Source organism: Lithobates pipiens, unplaced genomic scaffold (assembly GCF_037356315.1).
Source record: "Lithobates pipiens isolate NorthernLeopardFrog02 unplaced genomic scaffold, aLitPip1_a1.2 Scaffold_18, whole genome shotgun sequence".
Taxonomy (NCBI): Eukaryota; Metazoa; Chordata; class Amphibia; order Anura; family Ranidae; genus Lithobates; species Lithobates pipiens.
The window spans coordinates 307,408,555-307,432,286 of NW_027507758.1; the positions used below are offsets into that span (position 1 = coordinate 307,408,555).

The 23,732-nt window shown below is 39.6% G+C and overlaps 1 protein-coding gene across 1 annotated transcript in view; it reads left to right on the forward strand.

The window, feature by feature from the left end:
* MCHR2 (melanin concentrating hormone receptor 2) overlaps positions 1-23,732 on the forward strand; it is a 225,461-nt gene that overhangs the window by 52,219 nt on the left and 149,510 nt on the right. The window contains exon 2 of the mRNA XM_077490302.1: positions 10,624-10,833. Within this exon, the coding sequence (XP_077346428.1) occupies positions 10,624-10,833 (210 nt within the window). The remainder of the gene's footprint in view (positions 1-10,623; positions 10,834-23,732) is intronic.

The following is a 23,732-nucleotide window of genomic DNA, read 5'->3' on the forward strand; positions in this document are numbered from 1 at the left end:
TAGAAACTGTACAACTGCTGCACTGTATACACCACCAGAAGTGTAGTAGAAACTGTACACACTGTGTAATATACTGTGTACACCACCTGCACGGTATTTTATACTGGACTGTATTTTATATTGTATACACCACCAGAAGTGTAATAGAAACTGTACACACTGTATTAGATACTCTGTACACTGCCTGCACTGTTTTAGAAACTGTATAAGGGCTGTACTGTATTTTATACTGTGTACACCACCAGAAGTGTAGTAGAAACTGTACACACTGTATTAGATACTGTGTACACTGCCTGCATTGGTTTAGAAACTGTACAAGGGCTGTACTGTAATTTATACCGTGTACACCACCAGAAGTGTAGTAGAAGCTGTACACACTGTATTAGATACTGTGTACACCACCTGCACTGTATTAGAAACTGTGTTATGGCTGCACTGTATTGTGTACTGTGTATACCACCTCAAGTGTAGTAGAAACTGTACACACTGTATTAGATACTGTGTACACCACAAGATAAGTAGTAGAAACTGTACACACTGTATTAGATACTGTGTACACAGCCTGCAATGTATTAGAAACTGTACAATGGCTGTACTGTATTTTATACACCACCAGAAATGTAGTAGAAACTGTACACACTGTATTTGACACTGTGTACACCGCCTGCACTGTTTTAGAAACCGTACTACAGCTGCACTGTATTGCGCACTGTGTACACCACCAGAAGTGTAGTAGAAACTGTACACACTGTATTAGATACTGTGTACACCTCCTGCACTGTATTCAAAAGTGTACAAGGGCTGCGCTGTATTATCACACACCAGGATCTCCTTTAAATTGGCAGCTTGGTGCCAATGTGTGTGGATGTGTGCACCTATGCATGCTGATGCACACAAATGCACCTATGTGTCAGTGCATTCTGGACATTGGTCTGAGCTCATCTGGATGCTGGTACATGAGCACAAGCCTTAGCTGCACAGGAATGAGCAGTAGCTGCATGGGAATGAGCATTAGATGTGCGAAAATGAGCATTAGCTGCATGAGAATTAGCATTAGCTGTATTAGTTTCCAGACAACAGTGTAGTACTGAGTTTTATGAGTGGGGAACTTAGTACTCTCAGACTTTTAGTATATTTAAAGAGCAATAATACAAAACATTTTTGGATGCTGCTATTCATGATTCTGAGTGTGCTATTTTAAGAACATTATTAGGTTTTTATTATTATATACTAATTTAAGATCTGATGGCCATCGCTCTTTTTTTAACTTCTTTTTATGTGTTTTATTATTAAAATTTGAATTGTTAATCTAAATAAGGAAAGCAGATTTGTCTTATAAGACTAGACAATGATCTTTTTACTATAATTACCATTTATCAGCTGTATTAAGATTAATACCAGCTTTGTTTCCCCTCTTTTTTTGTTTGATTATATATATATATATATATATATATATATATATATATATATATATATATATTTTTTTTATTATTATTATTATTATTATTATTATTAATAATTTATTTAATATGTTCTGTATTCAGGGTTCTGCTTTTATTTAAATGTTTCCGTAATAAATACAGGCTATTGCATACATTTATGGTTAAATATTTATCAAAAAAATATTATTAAATATTGTCCTATACAAGCTTCTTGTTTTTATTCTACTAATACTTTTATTATAACTATATAAGGGTGCAATTAGGGCGGCTAAGATAGAACACGAAAGACACATAGCGGAGGAGAGCAAAAAAAAATTCCAAGAAATTCTTTAAGTGTGTAAACAGTGAAAAAGGGAGGACAAACCATATTGGCCCCCATAAAGAATGAGGAAGGACATCTGGTTACAAAGGATGGGGAGATGGCGAAGGTATTGAATTTATTCAGTAACCAAAACTGCAGTGTGTATCCTAGTGACACATCACAGGAAGCACCATCATGGCTAACAGAGGACACAATAAGAATTAGACTTGGGAAACGTAACATTAATAAATCACCGGGACCCGAGGGCTTGCATTCGAGGGTATTTAGGGAACTCAGTCAAGAAATTGCCAGACCATTGTTCCTAATTTTAACTGACAGTCTACTGACTGGAATGGTACCAGCAGATTGGAGAAAAGGCAATGTAGCATAAATATTTAAATAGGGCCCAAAATACATCTCTGGGAATTACAGACCAGTTAGACTAACATCAATAGTATGCTAGCTTTTGGAGGGGATGATAAGGGACTATATACACGATTTTAGTAATGAAAACTGTAACATTAGCAGTAATCAGCATGGATTCATGAAGAATCATTCTTGACAAAACAATCTATTAACCTTCTGTGATGAGGTGAGTTGCCATCTAGATAAAGGAAGGCCCATAGACGTGATGTATCTGGATTTTGCAAAAGCATTTGACACAGTTCCCCATAAATGTTTACTGTACAAAATAAGGTCTATTGGCATAGACCATAGGGTGAGTACATGGATTGAAAACTAGCAACAAGGGCAAGTTCAGAGGGTGGTGATAAACACTCTGAATGGTCAGGGGTGGGTAGTGGGGTCCCACAGGTTTCTATGCTGGGACCAATGCTTTTTAATTTGTTCATAAACGACCTTGAGGATGGGGTAAATAGTTCAATTTCTGTATTTGCGGAAGATACTAAGTTAAGTAGGGCAATAGAAAAAAGGGGAGAAGAATTTCCAAAAGCAATTCTTCAAAAAAGAACAGGCAAAATTATCAAAAATATAAAGTGTTTATTACAAAAATGCACTAATTACATATACATTTTATGACATACCTCCACCAAATACAATAAAATTAGACAATGTTGCCTTATGGCGCAGATGGCCACCACATCCAGACACACATCCCTCACCAATATCATTAATTACTGATTCATGTATTAGGATCCCTATGTAGGTATAGGCGATAGTCGTTTGCATTTGACCTCGGTGACATCAAATAAAAATGGATATTAACCACCCGGACCATTTGGCTGGCCGAAGACCAGAGCACTTTTTGCAATTCGGCACTGTGTCGCTTTAACTGACAATTGTGCGGCCGTGCGACGTGGCTCCCAAACAAAATTTAAGTATTTTTTTCCCCACAAATAGAGCTTTCTCTTGGTGCTATTTGTTCAACTCTGCAGTGTTTATTTTTTGCTATACTAAATATCCCCCAAAAAAATATATAAAAAAAGTTTTCCTCAGTTTAGGCCGATACATATTCTTCTACATATTTTGGTAAACAAATTGCAATAAGCGTTTATTGATTGGTTTGTGCAAAACTTATAGCGTCTACAAAATAGGGGATAGTTTTATGGCATTTTTATTGTTAATTTTTTTTTTTTACTATTGATGGCGGCGATCAGCGATTTTTATCGGGACTGCAACATTATTGCGGACACATCAGACACTTTTGACACGATTTTGGGACCATTCACATTTATAAAGCAATCAGTGCAATTAAAAATGCATTGATTACTATGTAAATGTGACTGGCAGTGAAGGGGTTAACCACTAGGTGGCACTGTAGGGGTTAAGTTGTCCTTGGGAGTGATTCTAACTGTGGGTGGGAGGGTCTGTGTGTGACACGACACTGATCACCGCTCCCTATCACAGGGAGCTGTGATCACTGTCAGTGTCATTAGGCAGAATCAGGAAATGCTTGTTTACATTAGCATTTCCCCGTTCTTCCTCTCCGTGAGATGAGAGGAAACAGAGGATATGACTCTTGGAAGGCAGAAAGTCGCAGCAGTTCATATGAATGTAATTGCAGATACCCGGGAGGCAAAGTAGGGCCAAACAGGAGACAGGAGCGTAGTCACAAGGATAGCTGGGTTCGGTAGCAGGCGGGCAGCAAGGCACAAAGACATCAAGCAGGAGCAGGGTCAATTGGGAAGCCCGGATCAGGAACTGATAATCAGAAGTGTAGGAGAGTCCAACAGCAAGGTCAGGGAAAGCCAAGGTTCAGCAACAGGTAACAAGCAGGTAACAACAGGATATAGATATAGGAACGGCTGAAGATCAGTCAGCATCTGTCTGAAGTCAGTGCACCCCTTAAATAGGCTGTCTGGCACCAAAAAGAAGCACGGACGCGCTCATACAACATTTCCTGTTCCTGTGAAATCACGACCATTCTCTGGATCCCTGAAAGATCACACCAGTGCCCCAGGCTGCAAAGGGAAGACTTTTATGAGACTCCAGGACTGGCGATTTTCACCACATACTGAACTCATCTAATTTAACCTTGATACGATATCCCGAGACTTCTGAAAGGAACGGACTTGGGAACTACGAGACACTCGAAGGTGTGGGCTGTCTTTCGGCTTCCTACATCGAAATTCCTACGCGGCCGCACAGATCGTCTTGTGAGAGGACTCGAGCCGATTCGGTGACCGTGGAATGTCCGAGAGACTGGGTCGTTTTCCGGCTGTCCGTTTCGAATCGTTTGGGTATTCGTATTTGTGTATACCGACTGGTGATCTGGTAAGCCTCCATTCCTTACTGATTTGTAGCTGTGAAGGGTCCACGTGGTCAAGCACTATTTTTCTGAACAAACAAGATTAACTACAATTTTTTTTGTTGTTCACTTATATAGGACACTACCTACACTGTGTAGCATTATTATACACTTTTGAGATTTTTTTCACATGTTTAAATGCACTGGACATTTGAGTTTTAGATGATTGTTGTTTTTTATTTGACAACTAATTTTTTGAAAATACTTTAAGGTGTTTAAGACCCTATTGATTTTCACTATACCTGGATTCACTAACATTTAGATCTTTTTTTATTTTTGTTTTTTTACGAAAGTTTATTTATTTACACTTAGTCATATGAGAATTCACCTATTGGTAAGCGCTGCACTTTTATATTTTTTAAAATTTTAGACTTTGCACATGCGCATCGGCAATCTGCCGAGTTCTTCATGTGCGCGTGTGTGCGCGAGTGCGCCCGGAGCACAATAGTAGTTCTCTTACAGATTCGTATCTAAAATATACATGGACACCCATGGGTAAGACATGAGTCCAGGCAAAACAAGAGAGAGAGAAAAAATGTTTTTGCCTTGTGTATATCCCAACCTGACAGGAGCTGACAGCCTTTTAAAACTCCCGTCACCCCCTCCCTCGCCTCGCACCTGCTCCATACAGCGTAATTAAACGGCACCTGTGCAGCCACTGGGAACTCCGCCAGACCACACATGCATGAACCAAGCCTCTGTATCACACAGGCTCTGTGCATGCGCAGATACAGGCAGTGGACCCCAGAAGAGAAGCGACGACCTGAAACGCAGAAGTGTTCCAGGTGCCCAAAGTGGTCATTTCGAATACAAAGCTTTCCCAGGGGAGGGGGAGAAGTTTAACAAAAATACCATAACATAAACACAAACATAAATAGCTGCCATGGAGAACAGATGGGACAGCAGACCTTGCCAGCCATGTTGCTCTGCAGACGTCCATCTTGGGCATACATAGGCAGCATCCCTCCACCACTAGCGTATCCTGTGCCTAAAAGACACTCACCCGCCCATGGCTGGGCTCTGGGCTTTGCACCACATAGTTGGTATCCCAGACACCAGAACTATCCCGACAGGATGTCAGGGCAACCATATGCGAGTTCAAATTTATGGGTAAGGGGTCCTATTGCATTGGAGAGAAGGCGGGGTTAAGCCCACACATAGACTGCCATGGAGTCTGTCAGGAAAAGAGGTTTAACCTTAAACTACGTAGAGGGTTCTTTACTGTAAGAGCGGTAAGGATGTGGAATTTTCTTCCACAGGCGGTGGTCTCAGCGGGGGGGTATTGATAGTTTCAAAAAACTATAAGATAAGCACCTGAACTGCCGCAACATACGGAGATATACAATGTAATACTGACATATAATCACACACATAGGTTGGACTTGATGGACTTGATTGTATTTTTTTTCAACCTCACCTACTATGTAACTATGTAACTTATTCTTGATAAAATTCTTGTGCTATATTTTCTTCATAATGAACTAAATTTCACTTATTCATTTGCTAGTTGTTTATCTAAAGTAAGCTATGTTACAGAAAACACCCACTAAGCATAGCCATCATCCACAAGCTGGCCATATTTACCCATGAATACACACATGCACTAGAGAGTCTCACTCTGCCAGTGCAGGAAAGTGAATTAATCGCCGTGTTTAAGACCCTACACATCTAGAACCAGCTATTATTCCCTTCTTCATCTGTAAAAAAAAAAAATACATTTGAAAGACTATTATCTTCAAGATGAAATATGGATAGGTTCAATGACCATAATGAACTCAAAAAAGTCAAACTCAAAGGAGATGACTTCCTTTTGTTTATTATGTGTTCTTCTAGAACTTGTGCCAAGTATATTGATTATACTTTCCAATTGTTTTGTTAACTGTCTTAATATTTTCAAAAAGTGTTTCTATCATTGGCCTGTGTTGCAACCTAAAGCTTCTTTCCATATTAGAAACTTATTTAAAAAGAATGTGGCAAAGCTGAGATTTATCTAAGAGCAATGAAGTAAACAACCTTACCAGAACATATACTGTAAATGTGTGGCTAAATATAGACATAGGCTCACAAAGGGAAGCCATCTGTAAATGGAAAACTGAAAATATTTCAGAAATATTTTTCGCCAACCTGTAATTGACTTTGCAGAATAATTTGTCTTGAAACATTTTTACTGCAACTGTACTTAAAAAGGTTATATTGGCAGTTGGGAACATTATTCCTTCTAATACTATTATATTAGAATTCACTTTATTTGAATTACAGTTTATTGAGCTAGAAAGGTAAGCACTTTGGAATAAATATTCGTAAGGTCATTTACTATAACACATCCTGGCTTGATTTGAGCATAAACTCTGACAATTTGACCAGGATTAGGAAATTTGTAATAGGTGCATATATTTTCCTTTTCTATAGAGAAAAGGATGAGAAGATATTATAAGGTGAGTGTATAATTAAAAAGCATTGGATATGTTGCACAGAAAATTGTGGCAGGTCTGAAGAATCTCTAACAGTATAATTTAAGACATTATTAGCAGTGATTAGTCCATGTAGGTTTACTTAGAAAGCAGTTACAGGTGCTTCAATTCATAGGAAATGCTATACAGCAGTCCTTCCCTGTCCTCTAGTACCCCACACAGGCCATGTTTTCCTTTATCTTGCACAGGTGCTTTAACTACTTCCCGACCGCCTCACGCAGATATACTGCGGCAGAAGGGCAGGTAAAGACAGATTAATGTACCTGTACGTTTCCCTTTAAGAGGCGGCTTGTGCCCGCCGGGAGCTCCATGACCCATGTGATCGTGGGTTCCGTGGACTCGATGTCCGCGGGTATACCCACGATCGTCTCACGGTGAGGAAGAACGGGGAGATGCTAATGTAAACAAGCATCTCCCCGTTCTGCCTAGTGACACTGTCAGTGATCACAGCTCCCTGTAATCAGGAGCGGTGATCAGTGACGTTTCACGCACAGCCCCTTCCCCCCCAGTTAGAATCACTCCCTAGGACAGTTAACTCTACAGTGCCACGCAGTGGTTAACCCCTTCACTGCCAGTCACATTTACACAGTAATCAATGCATTTTTAATTGCACTGATCGCTGTATAAATGTGAATGGTCCCAAAATCCTAAATTGTCTGATGTGTCTGCCATAATGTCGCAATCACGATAAAAATTGTTGATTGTCACCATTACTAGTAAAAAAAAATTATCAATAAAAATTCCATAAAACTATCCCCTATTTTGTAAACTTTTGTGCAAACCAATCAATAAACACTTATTGCAATTTTTTTTACCAAAAATATGTAGAAGGATACGTATCAGCCTATCAGGAAAAAAATGTTTTTTTATATATTTTGGGGGATATTTATTATAGTAAAAAGAAAAAATAATGCGTTTTTTTCAAAATTGACATTATTTTTTTGTTTATAGCGCAAAAAATAAAAACCAAACCAAAAGAAAGCTCTATTTGTGGGAAAAAAGGACATCAATTTTGTTTGGGAGCCACGAGGCATGACCACGCAATTGTCAGTTAAAGCGATGCAGTGCCGAATCGCAAAAAGTGCCCTGGTTGAAGTGGTTAAATTAGAGTCAATGGCTTGGTATTTTGGACAGCTATTTTATCTAAGAGAAATTCCTAAAACATGGCCTGTTGGGGGTACTTGAGAACAGGGTTGAGAACCACTGCTCTACAGTACATGAGACTTGTACTAAAACATCTACTTAGTCTAATGCAGATCATTTTTTTTCTGAGGGAAAAAGTGTTTTAACATTTAACAAGAAAACAGAAATAACATTATGACAGTTACTTGCAGAGCAGCAAATCAAGCAACAACAGGCAAAATGTTAAATTGAAACTGTAATGGAACACCAATTACAAAAAACATTTTAAGGAAGCTTATTTTTAATTTTGAAAAAGTTCAACATTGTGCTTACCCAAAAGAAATATGATATGTGGTGCATAGACCACCTAGTTCCGCTTGAAATACATCAAAACATAGCCCATCCCAAAAAAATATTTAAGTAAGTTACACTTACAGCTTGTAAAGCAAAATTCATCTAATGATTAACCTGTGACCTAAAACAGACAACTGATCAGCCTAAACTTGTCCTAAATTTGCATAAAAAATTAGGCAAAAAAAAAAATTAGGCACAAAATTAGGCCAAAGTGAGGAGTACTAACTAATTTTCCCCCTTAATCAAACAAATTCATTAAATGGGTAAATCTTTGACAAGGACAAGGCCTGTCACTACTGTGAGAAATCAGCCCATTTAGGCTATATCAAGGTAAATTGCCTTTATTCCATTATTAAATACATTTTGCATTAGAAAAATGTGTTATTTTTATGTATTCCAAGCCGTGTAGGCAAAATATTAAACTTTTATAAATAAACAAAAGTAACCTCTGTAAACTATTTCTAGTCATTGGTGTTCTGACTTTAATTTTAGATTATTTTGCTTAATTTGGTAGATAGTCAGGATCCCTCTGCTTACCATGGCTCTCTAGAGCTGTTTTTGTTTAACTGCCTCAAAGTCCACCAATGATCCCCAAAAAGTACTCACTCCCCTATTATTCCTTGGGTTTCCATGTTTTCTGGCATTACAATATGCAAATGTATATTAACATATCCCAGGTTAGATGCAAAAATAATTTCACACAAGCTATATTGGCAGGGGTATGTGCATGAACTTGCATCATATTGGTGCATCAGATCTCAAGTGTCTCCTGACATGGGTACGTTGGTTATAAGTATCCCTAGCTGCATATATTTCATTTCCAAATCTATTTTTTTTGGAATAACCAAAGACACTGAATTCCATGTACCATTTGTATATGATTTATATTTTGCAAAACTTCTAAAATATCCATTATTGAATACCTAATGCAGAGTACAATGGAAATATAGTTGACCGACAGTCAGGACTAGATTCAAATTAATGAAGGTGAAACAAAAAAAACAAGGATATCTTATAGTACCAGTTTAGATATTACAACTGGTAGACATTATTTCAAAAATGATCTCAGGAAGAAAAAGATTAGCTGTATCACATTTGGTGAGATCATGAATTTCTTGACTCAATATGTTGAGCATTGTTTAGTAACAACAGCACAGCCAGAAACTGACACTTTCTAATTTGTAGAATATTATCTGGTAAGAACATATTTTTGTCTTATTCATCTCTTTGGGAGCACGAGGTGATATACCTGTCATTAATTGGAAGGACACCACCCTTTTCTCACCTAAGGATTAACTGGTGTTTGGACACTTTCATCAATTTAAACATTTAATGCGTTTTGGATTATGTGAAGGACTTTAACAGTTCATATCATCTGATAAACATTGAGGAAAGACTTTATAATAAATGCCACTATTTTGACAGCGCAACATGTTTTCTTTATTTAGGAGTTCATTATGTTACTTTGGTGTGTACTAGCAAATGTGGACCAGTTTCTTTCTTTCTGTTTTTCATGAGAATATTCTTATTTTAAATATGAATTTGACCTATGTGTATATGCATTCACTTTGTGAAAGGGTTAAAGCACAACAAGTGGAAAGGAGGGTGGCAAAAGAGACCTTGATTTGATAAAAGATTAGAAATATTTTCTTTTCTTTTTTGGAAAGTGAATTTTCACTTGGTTTAATGAATGAGGTGAAGATAAGTAAAAAATTATGTAACTTTTCAAAACACCCGAACACGTGCAAGGTAAAAAACATGATATTTATATACACTTTTTATAAGGGGGGGGGGGGGGGGGGGCATGAGAACAATGGACTATTCATAATGGTGTTAATGTTCATGTATTATATATAGTTATACATGTAAAGGTATTTGTAATATTAATTTTCAAACACACAAAAGGAATACATGTAAATATCCAACTCCCTGTACTTCAAAATAATAATAAAAAAAATCTATTAAATAAAATTATACAAAAATACATTTTCAAATCGATAATCTTTAAACAGTATTTTCTTCCATTCTGTTTTGTAAATGCACTAATCAATACATAATTGAATAATGTAATAAAACCTAAGCAAATGCAATACAAATACAGTTGCATTTTATCTTTTTGATTTTTTTTTTTTTAAATGTATAAATGTTTTTGTTTGTTTATGCTAGATCTAGAAGAAAAACAATACCCGATATTTATATATGTAATCTGGCAGTGGCAGATCTTGTCCACATTATCGGAATGCCATTTCTAATCCATCAGTGGGCCCGAGGAGGAGAGTGGGTGTTCGGAAGCCCGCTTTGTACTATAATTACATCTTTGGATACATGCAATCAGTTTGCATGCACAGCCATTATGACAGCCATGAGCCTGGACAGGTAAATAAAATGTTATTTGCAAGATTCTATATACATTTTACAAACATGCCTATGTAGGTAAATCAGTGTTATATGTATTCATTTTGTGAAAAGAAAATAAAGATTTAGCTGAATGCTTCCAACCATGATAATTAAGGACAAGGTTAGATTATTTTCCCTTTGGCACTATTCTTTTGGTTCTTTTCCTGGCACATGTTGAAATTGAGAAAGTTTAAATAAAGGAAAAATAGGCATTTTAATACCAGTTTGCCATTCTGACAAATCTAGATGTTTATAATCACGGTAGACAATACATGTCACAGGTCTACAGTGAATCACTATTTTCAAGGCATGTTACTCACCACATGTGCACATTGTTTAAAAAGAAGCTACCTTCGACTTATACAAAATGGTGCTGCCTACCTGCTGTTAGATGTTTGTTTAGGAGGATTGATTTTTTTTTTACTATGGAAATAGGTTAGAAAAAAAGTAAACTGAAGTAGTTAACATGACACTAAAAGATATCCTTATTCTGCAATTCTGCAAAAAGAATCCATACACATCCACTACTTAATTGCCCTGTAATCTGTTCATCATTACATTTTTTTTTACTGTGTTTTTCTGTTTCCATGTACGATTGTCAGTGAGCTCCAAAACCTCTAATTTCCCCCCTCAGTTCCATTTATTTGGAATGTGCACTGCTCTATGCACACTACATATCTCATAGTCCATGCCCCTAGTCCATCTTAGTCCAATCTCCATAGGTGACATTTTGAAAATATCTAATTGTTATCTATTTAGAGTTAAAGAGCAGGTCCTGTGCCAGAATTATTGCTCTCACTCTAATGATCGTAGCGATACCTTACGTGTGTGGTTTGAACAGTTTACATTTACGGGCATGACTTAAGTATGCATTTGTCCTGGGGCACTAGTATGAAAGGATGGGGCGCTTTAAAAATAAAGCAGCTGCAGGCATCACCCTGGTAAAACACTTGAAGCAAATGAAGTAAAAGTACATGATTTGGTGGCAAGTGGTTAACAAACTTTGTTGCAGATTCCTACCTGTTGTCGCTCTAAAGAAAAAACAGTTTGTTCTACTTTGTGTTTTTGGATACCAATTCTAAATAAGAGTGACTTTTTTCAATATTGCACTTGCAGGGTTCTAATGAGGAAACTTTATGTGTCAGCATCCTATTAGAATTGATTAACCCTTTTAGGAGCATCTCTCCAAAAAATTTTTATTATTTTGTTTGCAGAGGATGCCTAAAACCTAAAGTTATAGCGTCTACAAAATAGGGGATAGTTTTATGGTATTTTTATTAATATTTTTTTTTTTACTAGTAATGGAGGTGATCAGCGATTTTTATGGCGGACACATCTGACAATTTTGACACATTTTTGGGACCATTGGCATTAATACAGTGATCAATGCTATAAAATTGCATTGATTACTGTAAAAATGTCACTAGCAGTGAAGGGGTTAACCACTAGGGGGCAGGGAGTGGTTAAGTGTGTCCTAGGGGAGTGTTTCTAACTATCTGGGAGGTGCGTTGTGTGTAACGTGGACACTGATCACTGCTCCCGATGACAAAGAGCAAACGATCAGTGTCCTGTCAGTAGGCAGAATGGGGAGATGCTGTTTACATTGGCATCTCCCCGTTCTTGAGCTCCATGACACGTTCGCAGGTATCCCCACGCTCGCGGAGGTAAATTCAAAGTAATGTACGGATACATTACTTTGCCCAGCCATGCCATTCTGCCAACGTATATATGCCGACAACGGTCGGCAAGTGGTTAAAGTATATATACAATCTTGACCACAGAGTTTCCATTTCAATTAAACAACTTATACAGTATGATGATAGGTATAAATAAACTATTTTGTAGCTTAGGGAGCTTATGTGACAGATGGTTCTTTGCTCTCTGATTGCTGTTAGAACCCGGGAGGTAACAGGACAAACCTTCTTCTGTCACACAAGGTCTTGAAGCTATAGGAAAGGTTCTGAGGTGATGTCATGTCCAGTTGTATTATAATAGATGTGCTGCCACCAACTTGCACAAAGTAAGTTTGAATATTTAGCTTATGGTTACTTTAATTCTTTAAAATAATGAGGTTATTTGTCTTAATTATCTTCATGAAAAACATGTTAATTATACTATTAGTAAAAAATAAATTGGCATATAAACATTTATGTAGTAAAATTATGATTTATATTTAAATATGCATAAATGCATGCTTGACAGTGTTGCAATATAATGAATTTAATGATTTAAATTAAATAAAAACCTTACATTGAAAGTTTGAAACTGTTAAGTAATACAAATATACAGTATATGCTATATATATATATATATATATATATATATATATATATATATATATATATATATATATATATAGCCCTGATTCTGTAGCAGCTAGTTTATAATTATGATGAAACCACTTCCATTAGGCTCACTCAGCAGAGGAGTACAGAGGAACAAACAGTGATTTCTTCAGAATAACAAAAGGTAGGAATCTGCAACAAAGTCTGTTAACATCTTCAGATCTGCACTATAATCGAATGACAGCTGCAGCGTGGACCTACTTTGCCAGGAGTACGTCAAAAGACGTCCTCCCATGCCCGAACAGCCTGTGCACCCCCTGTAGGGCATGCGCAGTGTGCTCTGTGATCAGCGAGTCTGAGACTTGGCTGATCACAGATCGGATCAAGTGGTCGATCCTGATCCATTACCACGTGATCAGCTGTCAGCCAATGACAGCTGATCATGTGATGTAAACAGGCGGTAATCAGCTATTTTTTCTCCTGGTGCTGATAGCATGAGGAGAAAAAAAAAAGCCGATCACCGGCGGCTCTCAGAGGGACATCGGTCCTGATCAAGGAGAGTTACTGCCAGCTCATCTGTGCCCACCTGTGCCACCTGCCAGTGCCATATACCAGTGCACAACAGTGCCACCTATGAGTGCCCACCAGTGCCACCTACCACAAGACAAAGATTACACAATTACATATTTATCTGCAAAATCGGTGGCTCCCTGTTGATGATGATGATTAATGATTCAAGAGAAGGATGAATCAATGTAAAGCATTATGTAAACAAAAAATACAAAACAAGTTTGGTCTTTTCTAAAGTTGTCCTAATTACTTTTTTGCATTTTACAAGCCAAATACATCTGAACCTAATTTATTGTCTCTTATGGACAACAGATATTAATTTTTGTATTGTTTAATTGTTGCATTAAAATTAATATCTATTACTATGATTTGTTTATGACATTACTATGTTACTATGATGGATTTGAGGGTATAGATTTGTGAATCAATTCATCCAAAGCAAGAGTCTCCTCCAATTAGACCAACTTAACACAAGAAAAAAATATATATACAAAGATCTAACAATCCACACCAATTTACTACCAAATTCGCATTTTTTTTATGTTTCTAGCCTTGGATATTTACTGAGATTCCTTTGTGTGCCTTTGCTCTTCAGCAGCCAATCAAGAAAAGTAAAATGCATATATTCATGCCATGTTTTTTGTGTAATTAAAAACGAATTATATGGTAGCAAAGTCCCATTCAACAATTCTACTTACAGGTAAGCTTATAATAAACCTTACCTGTGGGTACAAGGAATATCTCCCAAACGTGCACTGTTTAGGAGATATTCAGTCTCTCTGCAGCCAGTGACGTCATCGGTGCATGCGCTCTGAAAGAGCAGCATAGATGAAAGGCGGCACAGATGGGCACTCATAGGTGGCACAGATGGGCACTCATAGGCGGCACAGATGGGCACTGATTCGAGCTTAGGTAAAAGAGGCACAAAGATATCACTGCTTAGATCTAGGGGTTCTGATCAGGCCTGCCGGATACCACCCCCCGAAAGACTGGAGGCAGCCTCACAGGATAAGTTTGTGCTCCTGTCAGGCTTTGCAGCCTCTCCCAATGTTACAATCCCTGTATATGTGACTAAAGACACCATGAAGGCTGCATTGGATGGTTTAGAAGGAAGGATTACTACTTTTATCACAGCTTCCTTAACGAGTAGCAAAAAAAGGGATAAATCCCCTCCCTCTGCTCTGGGTTCCCTATCAGATAAACATTCTGATAATGATGACATATCCCTATCTGGGAATGGGGATCAGGAGCAGTCAGATGATTCAGGGGAAGAGGGGAAGCTCTCCGCTGCCTCCCAGGCCCTCAAAGTACAGGTGCAATATTATACTGAGTTGGTACTTACCTCATACAGATTGCCCACTGCTGAGGCTGCCATAGCCTCGGTTTCCTCTTTGGAATCCTGGAAATCCCCACAGGCGGCATATACCTTCCCAATTCATCCTTTGCTGGAGAAATTGTTGTATAATGACTGGGGTCACCCAGATAAATTTTCTCCTAGGTTTTCCATGCTTTATCCGGTAGAGGAAAACTTCACCAAGAAATGGGGGGTGCCAGCAATAGATTTCTTATGTGAATAAAAGTCTGACCTGTCCTGTGGACAATGCTCAGGGGTTCAAAGATCCAACTGATAAGAAGCTGGAAACTTTATTTAAAGCCTCCTTTTCTATGGCTGGTGCTGTGGTCCAGCCTGCAGTCGAAGCAATTGGCATGTGTCAGTTCCTCAAGGAACAAATGAAGCATTCACGAGGAGGTCGAGGTTTATACAGACCTTCCTAAGGCCTTGTGTTTTGTGGTTGATGCCATTAAGGATTCTGTTCAGCAAGCATCCCGCCTTACTCTCCTGCTGGTACACATGCGCAGGGCCTTTTGACTTAAGCATTGGGCATCTGAGGCTTCATGCAAAAAATATTTGACTGGGTTCTTGTTTTATGGACAACGCCTGTTTGGGGATGATCTGGACAAATATATCCAGAAGATTACCGGGGGTAAGATCACATTGTTACCGGTTAAAAAGAAGAATAAATGTCCCTCATTTAGACGTTCTCTTTCCTCCACCTCCAGGCAGTGGCGACGGCCCCCCAGTCCATTACTAGGGGAAAGGTCCAAGGCCAAGCCCAAGGGCAAAAGAAGTCTTGGGGTCCAAGATCTGTTAAACAGAACCCCAAAGCCTCTCCGTCTCTATGAAGAGGCACCCCCACTCGCCAAGTGGGGGAAAGGGTGCTGCAGTTTGCAGGTGCCTGGCAGGAAGAGATTCAGGACAAATGGGAAGTCTATACGGTGTCTCTGGGCTACAAGCTGGAGTTCCGGGAGCTTACGCCATCCTGTTTCAAAGGTCAAGAGTCTCCAAAGATCCAGAAAAGGAGAGGCCCTTGTTTCTGGCCTTACAACATCTATTACCCCAAGGGGTAGTTATAGAAAAATGACCCCAGAAGAGTAAGGCTCATGGTTCTACTCAAACCTCTTTACAGTTCCAAAACCAAACAGGGATGTTAGACCTATTCTAGATCTAAAAGACCTGAATCAGTTCCTAGACATTCGTTCTTTCTGCATGTAGTCAATCTACTCAGTAGTTTCCACCCTGCATATTACATGTGCCAATATTTCCTACTCACCAAATATTTCTAAGGTTTGTGGTTGATCAGCGCCACTTCCAATTCATGGCCCTACCTTTTCGGTCATGCTACTGCACCTCGAGTGTTCACGAAAATTCTACCCCAGACCCTGGCAAAACAAAGGGCTCGGGGGATAACAGTGACAGCTTATCTGAATGATTTGCTACTCGTAGAACTGTCTGTAGCACACTTAGGCCACAATGTGTTCAGCACAGTAGAGTACTTAGAGTACCTAGGCTGGGTCCTCTAGAAAAATCTTCCTTACAGCCCCTAAAAAGGCTGGAGTATTTGGGCATGGTCATAGACACAGTCCAAAGCAGAGTATTTTTACCTGGCTCAAAAGCCAAAGCCCTAAAGGATTTGGTCCAGGCATTCATAGCAAGGAAAAATCCCTTCATTCGACTATGTATGAGACTATTAGGGAAAATGGTGGCCTCTTTCGAGGCTGTTCCTTATGCCCAGTTTCACTCAAGGCCTTTACAGAGCAGCATCCTCTCTGCCTGAAACAAAAGAGTTCAAATCTTGAATCTTCCAATATGCCTATCACCATGGGTACGCTAGAGCCTCAATTGGTGGTTGCTGACCAAGAATCTACTGAAAGGAAAATCCTTTGTTCCAGTTACTTGGAAAGTTATAACCACAGATGCCAGCCTAATAGGCTGGGGAGCGGTTCTGGAAGAAGCTTCCACCCAGGGAAGATGGTCCAGAGCCGAAAAGTCTCTTGCTCATCAACATTCTGGAGATTCGGGCAATTTGTCTAGCCCTCTAGCTGTCTAACTTAACTCCATGCTGGTGAGACAATGGATTCAACACCTTTATTGCAAGTTTTGCAACGTGTTGTCAATGTGTTCTCAGCAGTAGGGGGAGAGAATGATTGTTGCTGGGTATCACTGTATCAGGCAGAATTTCCATGGAATCAGGTTAGGTCTTCTGAACTGTAAGTGCATTAGATGCATTGTTGATGATGAGCTACCAAGGGTACTAGGTGTTATAAAATATTAAAAGGTAACCCTGCAGAGGTTTAGCTACCCTCTATGCAACCTTTACATTCATGTTGGTTCCCTAGACTGACAAGCAATCTGGAAGAGATTCTTGGGGTTTGACTCCTGGAAGAACCTGAATTGGTTCCCTAGACACATAATCAAACTGGGTGAGGTTTTGGGGTAATTTGTGACCCCGGGAGAACTTTTATTGGTTCCTTAAATTGGCAAGTCCAGTTTGGAAGAGGTTCTTGGGTTGCCTAAATTTTACATGCACGTTGGTTTCCTGGATTGGCAATCAATCTGGGGGAGGCTTTGGGGTTATCAGACCCCTGGAAAGCCTAAGCTAAATATTTTTTTTTGAGTACTGATATGTAGTTACTAGTAGAAAAAGGTACCATTTTTTATTGTATGTGAAAAGAAAATATAGAACACAAAATTTGTGATGTAAAACAATACTCATGAATTTAGAAATGCCAGGAAAGGTAAGTCCTGACAGGTAAAAAAGATAAAGATTTTGGAGCTCCATTTGTTACAAAGTTAAAAGATATGTATCATCTTTGTACTATAGGTGTATATATGTTTATATGTATCTGTTATAATGGTCTGTGTTGTCTGTGTACTAACTGAGTTAAGATCAGGTTGAGACATTCCTGATCTCCATGGCAAGCAGAGCTTGGTGTTTTTTTCGTGTCTTGAGACAAGCATTTTTGCAAGGAGACGTATGCTTGTACGGTGCCTATTGACTTTACTCTGAGCACTGCTGTCCATAAGTAATTACTAACTAACCTGTCAGTTTTAATCATTCTGTGAATATTTGTATGTTTATGTATATAGTCAGGAATTTGTGTTCATATTTATGAATACTTTGCTTGGTGGAATGATTGTGTATTGCTATATAGAAAACAGAAGATAATGACATTTTGTTAGTGAATGTTCACAAATATAAGGTAATTTCTTTGTAATCTTTGTAGACTGTTAGGGAGTATTGAATGTGTGATTAATGGAGAGAGACTGATCATCTTCCAAATGAGGTTAGAATAAGTCTGTAGCGGTTGTGGAAGAACCCTATGTGTTAGTTCTATGAGTGAATTGTAAGAAGTATGCAACTAATGCTGAATTCTGCATAGTGTATGATGAATATGGAAATGCTATGTATCTGCCATACAAATACAATTAGAACCAGGGCCGTCTTTAATTTGGATTGGGCCCTAGGCAAACATTTTCTTGGCCCCCCCTCCCCCCCTCCATTCTGAGACATACAAAAAATAACAGGCAGACTCAAAATCAGTTTACTGCAGCAGATCACACAGTGATTGCAATTGTTTGCCAGAGGTTACAGCCTATCCTTACTGCTCGCTGGATGGTTGCTAGAGGTTACAACACATCATTTCTGCTTGCCGATTGGTTGCTAGAGGTTAATGCACATCATTGCCACTTACTGATTGGCTACTAGAGATTAAAGCAGATCACTACTGTTCGCTGATTGGTTGCTACAGGTTAGTGCACATCATTACCTCTCACTGAGCAGTGGAGCAATCCTAAATAATTGAGCAAGTAAAGGGGCACATTAATACACACACATACTACAGGAGAGTGTCAGAGAGTGCAGACATATTACAGGAGAGGTTCAGAGACAGCAGACATACTGCAGGATACAATCAGAGACTGCGGACATACTGCAGGAGACAATCAGAGACTGCGGACATGCTACAGGAGATGGTCAGAGAATTTTCAGCAATGCACAGCTTGACAGTTGAATAACACAGCTCAGGGTTTAAGCAGTCAGGCATTTTATGGGTTCAAGGACATACCTGGGCAGCCAAACTCACTACATACATGTAGAGGGATTCCATTCTCTGCTCTCACTACAACAGCCGGGGGCTCCACTGATGCTTTGTAGGGGGGCCCCGTTACCCGTGAATTGGGGCCCCAATGAAGGTTTTGCAGAGTGCACAGAGGACAAGAGGACTGGAGGCTGTATTCCCGCGCTAGCCAGCTGAGGGGGCGGGGCCAGGAGCTCCACTGATGCTCTGACCCCACCCCCGTGCAGCCTGTATGCTCGGAACAGAGCGGCTGTAGTGAGAGCCAGTGATCGGAGTAGGAGCGTCAGTGGAGCTCCCGGCCCCGCCCCCGGACCTCTGTATTCCCCAGCCAGTATAGAGGGGGCGGGGCCGGGAGCTCCACTGACGCTCCCACTCCGATCACTGGCTCTCACTACAGCCGCTCTGTTCCGAGCATACAGGCTGCATGGGGGCGGGGTCAGAGCGTCAGTGGAGCTCCCGGCCCCGCCCCCTCTCAGCTGGCTAGCACAGGAATACAGCCTCCCGTGTCCTCTGTGCACTCTGCAAAACCTTCATTGGGGCCACAATTCACGGGTAGCAGACAGTGCGGGCCCCCCTACAAACATTGGGCCCAGGGCAGGTGCCCCGTTTGCCCTGCGCTAAAGACGGCCCTGATTAGAACGGTTTCATATGTTTGATTTTGTAACGCTTGTTATCAGTATTTGATAGAAGGATTTATATTTCTATGAGTTAGGTAAATGTATAGTTGTGTGTGTGTGTGTCTGTGTTTTTTGTATGAGGTGTAAAACGATCCCTATGTGAATGATTGTATGTGACTTTCAAGAGATAGAGCTGATATGATGGACTTTAACTGTACCAGTAAGGACATATAAACAAAATAATACTTAATATCTGTATTACAAAGGGTTAAAAATATTTTATTACAAATATAAAACCATTATTGTTATATATATGCCCTAAACATTATTATTGTGAATATCTTAAAGAGGAACTTTGGTCAGAAAATTAAGTCCTGCTGGATCACTTGAGGCTGACCCCTTTTGCAGGTATAGCTATGAAACACAGTAAAAATAAATGTCTATACTGTTTAAAATCCACCATCTCACCCTGGGTGTAATGTAATGAGTATGACATTTTGCTAAGAATGTATGGTATTGATTCTTTATAAGATACGTTATGTTATTTATATCTTGATATTTGCATAATGTGGGCCAAGAACTCTCATTTATATGTGTGTGGGGGGGGGGGGGGGGGAAGCATGTACTGGCCATTGGGACTACAGGGAGTTTCCCGGTGGGCCGATGGCTCAGTGGGCCACTCTGATGTAAGGGGGCTGGTGATGGGACACTCTGATGTAAGGGGGTGCTGATGGGACACTCTAATGTAAGGGGGCTGGTGATGGGACACTCTAATGTAAGGGGGTGCTGATGGGACACTCTAATGTAAGGGAGCTGGTGATGGGACACTCTAATGTAAGGGGGTGCTGATGGGACACTCTGATGTAAGGGGGTGCTGATGGGACACTCTGATGTAAGGGGGCTGCTCATAGGACACTCTGACGTAAGAGGGTGCTGATGGGACACTCTGATGTAAGGGGGCTGGTGATGGGACAATCTGACGTAAGGGAGTGCTGATGGGACACTCAAAATGTAAGTGGGCCGGTCTGGATGAAGTCCATGGCCAAATTTCTGTCCCAGTCCAGCCCTGGGGGGGGGGGGGGGGCTGTATAGAAAAAAGCAAGATGTATGTGTGTAGACAGATTTATTTAATATGATGTTTTATAATTCATGTTTTAAGGCATAGGAGAGATCAAAAATAAACCATAGTAATTAAAATTAGGCTACTGACTTAGACAGTATAGCAGTGACTGACAGAAGAGACCCATGCTGACTGCTGTATCATTTATGAGCTACAGTATAGTATGTGCAGGGATGGACAAAAAGTGAAATGGTTTTGGGTTTAGCAAACTTTGCAGGAAGACTGCAGAATTAAAACTAATAAAATATCTAGACTGACTATATTGACAGAATGACATGATCACGGTAATAGTGACTGGTAGATGGAGTCAAGGTTAACAAATGATAAGAATTTTACATTTATTGTATGGTAAATAGTATAGGTTGGGAAATAAAGAATACTCTATATAAAATACTTTGTACTGCAAACATGTACTTCAAGGGATTTATACTGATAGTGTGGAGGAATATTCTAAGAGTATTGTATTATGATAAAACTATATAGATGCATGTATATTATTTTAGTGGATGTTGTAGAAGTAAAAGGAACACACTTAATTACATTTTTAAATAAAATGATAGCGTATAAGCCATTGCTTTGTAGGTTGCCCTGAAATGCTTGCCAGAGGCCAATTGTATCATGACACTGACTACATTTTATTTTTTACTACTATAATTTTGAAGTGTATTTTATATCCAGACGAATATCGGATTATCACAGAAGACATGATACAATTTGTTACAAATGTAAATTACTACAAAGGATGGATTTCATGCAATAAAGGAGGAACTTGAAAATCATACTTGTATCTTTACAGAACAGGTATGCACTGAACTTGTGTCTTACAGCATCCAATGAGTAGTGGGCACGATAAGGAGCCCACAACATGGGATTGTGGCCGCCGACAGTTTAAAGTTTATTTTATATATATATATATAATAGAATATGCTTTGTTTTAATATTTAATTTGATAAAGATATTTGTTAAAAAAATATAATAAAAAATAAGCGGGCTTGTCATGAGACAGTGCAGTGAGCGGGAGAAATGTTTCTCCTCAGCTGCAGGAGGTTATAAAAGCTACCTGTGTGACTGACCTCTCACATTTGCCCTGAGGTGGCTTAGGCTGGAGCTCATCCTAAGCCACCTCCTGTCAGCTCGTCGGAGCAGTAATAGGTCATTAAATCCCTGGTTAGGAGAGTGCTTGAAAGAGCTGAAGCAGAAGGCGGTAATGAATGGCTGCAGCGGTGTCTGGCTCTTACTGCGGAAAATACTCTATCTGGCACAGTGTCAGCAGAGTCTCAGCCTGCATTCAATTTGACAGAATTGTCTGTTTTACCTCAGCCACCCCCCCACCTTGCTTCTATTCAGCGCTCTCCAGCTCGCTCGATTCATAGGAGCTTACCTTCGGAACACCCAGCCACAGTGAAAGCATCGGTGAGTGTAATACAGCTTGACGCTGTAGCAGTACAAGAAGATTCTTCTAATGTAACTAGGAGAGGAAGTCAGCGCATCAAAAGGACCAGAAGAACTCTTTCCCCTTCTGCTATCCATTGCAGCAGAGGCAGAGGCCGGACATGCCGTTCGTTAGCACCATCGGTCGAACCACCGCGCAGGGAGGAATTGTCACCACCCAGCAGAACGTTCGCTCATCCTGCATCTCCACAATTCTGGGATACAACACGGGCAGGTACCACAGACAGAAGCTTTGGCATCACAAGCATCTAGGCCGTCCAGGCTGGATGCAGTGAGGACCCTTATGTCTCATTTCTCCTATACAGGTCCAGCTGTCAGTCAGGTCACCGGCCAAGGATCAAATATTCCGGTCATTTTTAATCATCCAGAATCTAACTATGCAGGTGAGTCTGCTCAATCTTATCTGATTAACCAGCTGCTTGTTTCCTTAGCTAGATTCAATGAGAGTTTATCTTCCGATCGTTCTGCATTGGTATACCCTTCTCCAGCGAACGTATGGTCAGGTAATTCAGTATCTAATGTTAATCCTGTTCCTACTAGTTCAAATATACCTGTTTCTATGCCTGCTTCTGTATCAGAGACATGTTTCAAAGAGGTTCTTCCTTGCCAAATGTCACCTTTTGGTTTTCACCCGCCTTTAGCAGTTAAAGAAAAAATATGGAAAGGTGAATTTTTGGATTTGTTATCTTTATTACGAATTGTGAAAGAATTCCTTATCAAACCAGAAAAGAGGTCTGAGGACTGTGCTGATGACAGGCACCGTCCTGTTTCTAGAACCTTTTTTAACTGGTTGCAGGCCTTCTGCATTTTTTCTAGAATAGAATTGCAGGCCCTTTCATATCTCCTCCATTTATTAATTTTCGAGTCTCGTTTTTAGGTTTAGTCCCTAAAAAAGAACCTAACGCTTATCGTCTTATCCACCATCTCTCTTTTCCGTTAGGTCATTCTCTGAATGATGAAATTGACCCATCATCTGTTTCTGTGAAATATGCAACTTTTGATGATGCTATCCAAATTATTAGAACGTTTGGTCGGGGTGCGTTATTAGCAAAAGCTGGCATCCAGTCAGCCTTTAAATTATTGCCCATTGCCCCAGAGTCTTACAATTCCTTGGGTTTTTGCTTTGATGCATATTTTTTCTATGATAAATGCTTCCCTATGAGTTGCTCATTGTCGTGCTACTACTTTGAAATTTTTGCTTCATTTCTGCAGTGGGTATTAACGTTTGAATCTGGCCATCCTGGAATAATTCATTACCTGGATGACTTCCTCTTTATTGGTCCCCCAAATTCTATAGTTTGCTTGTTAATTCTGAATTTATTTTTCCTCATAGCCAAATATTTTGGTATTCCTTTAGCAGTTGAAATGACTTCCTTTCCATCTCATATTATTGAATTTTTGGGTATTAAAATTGAC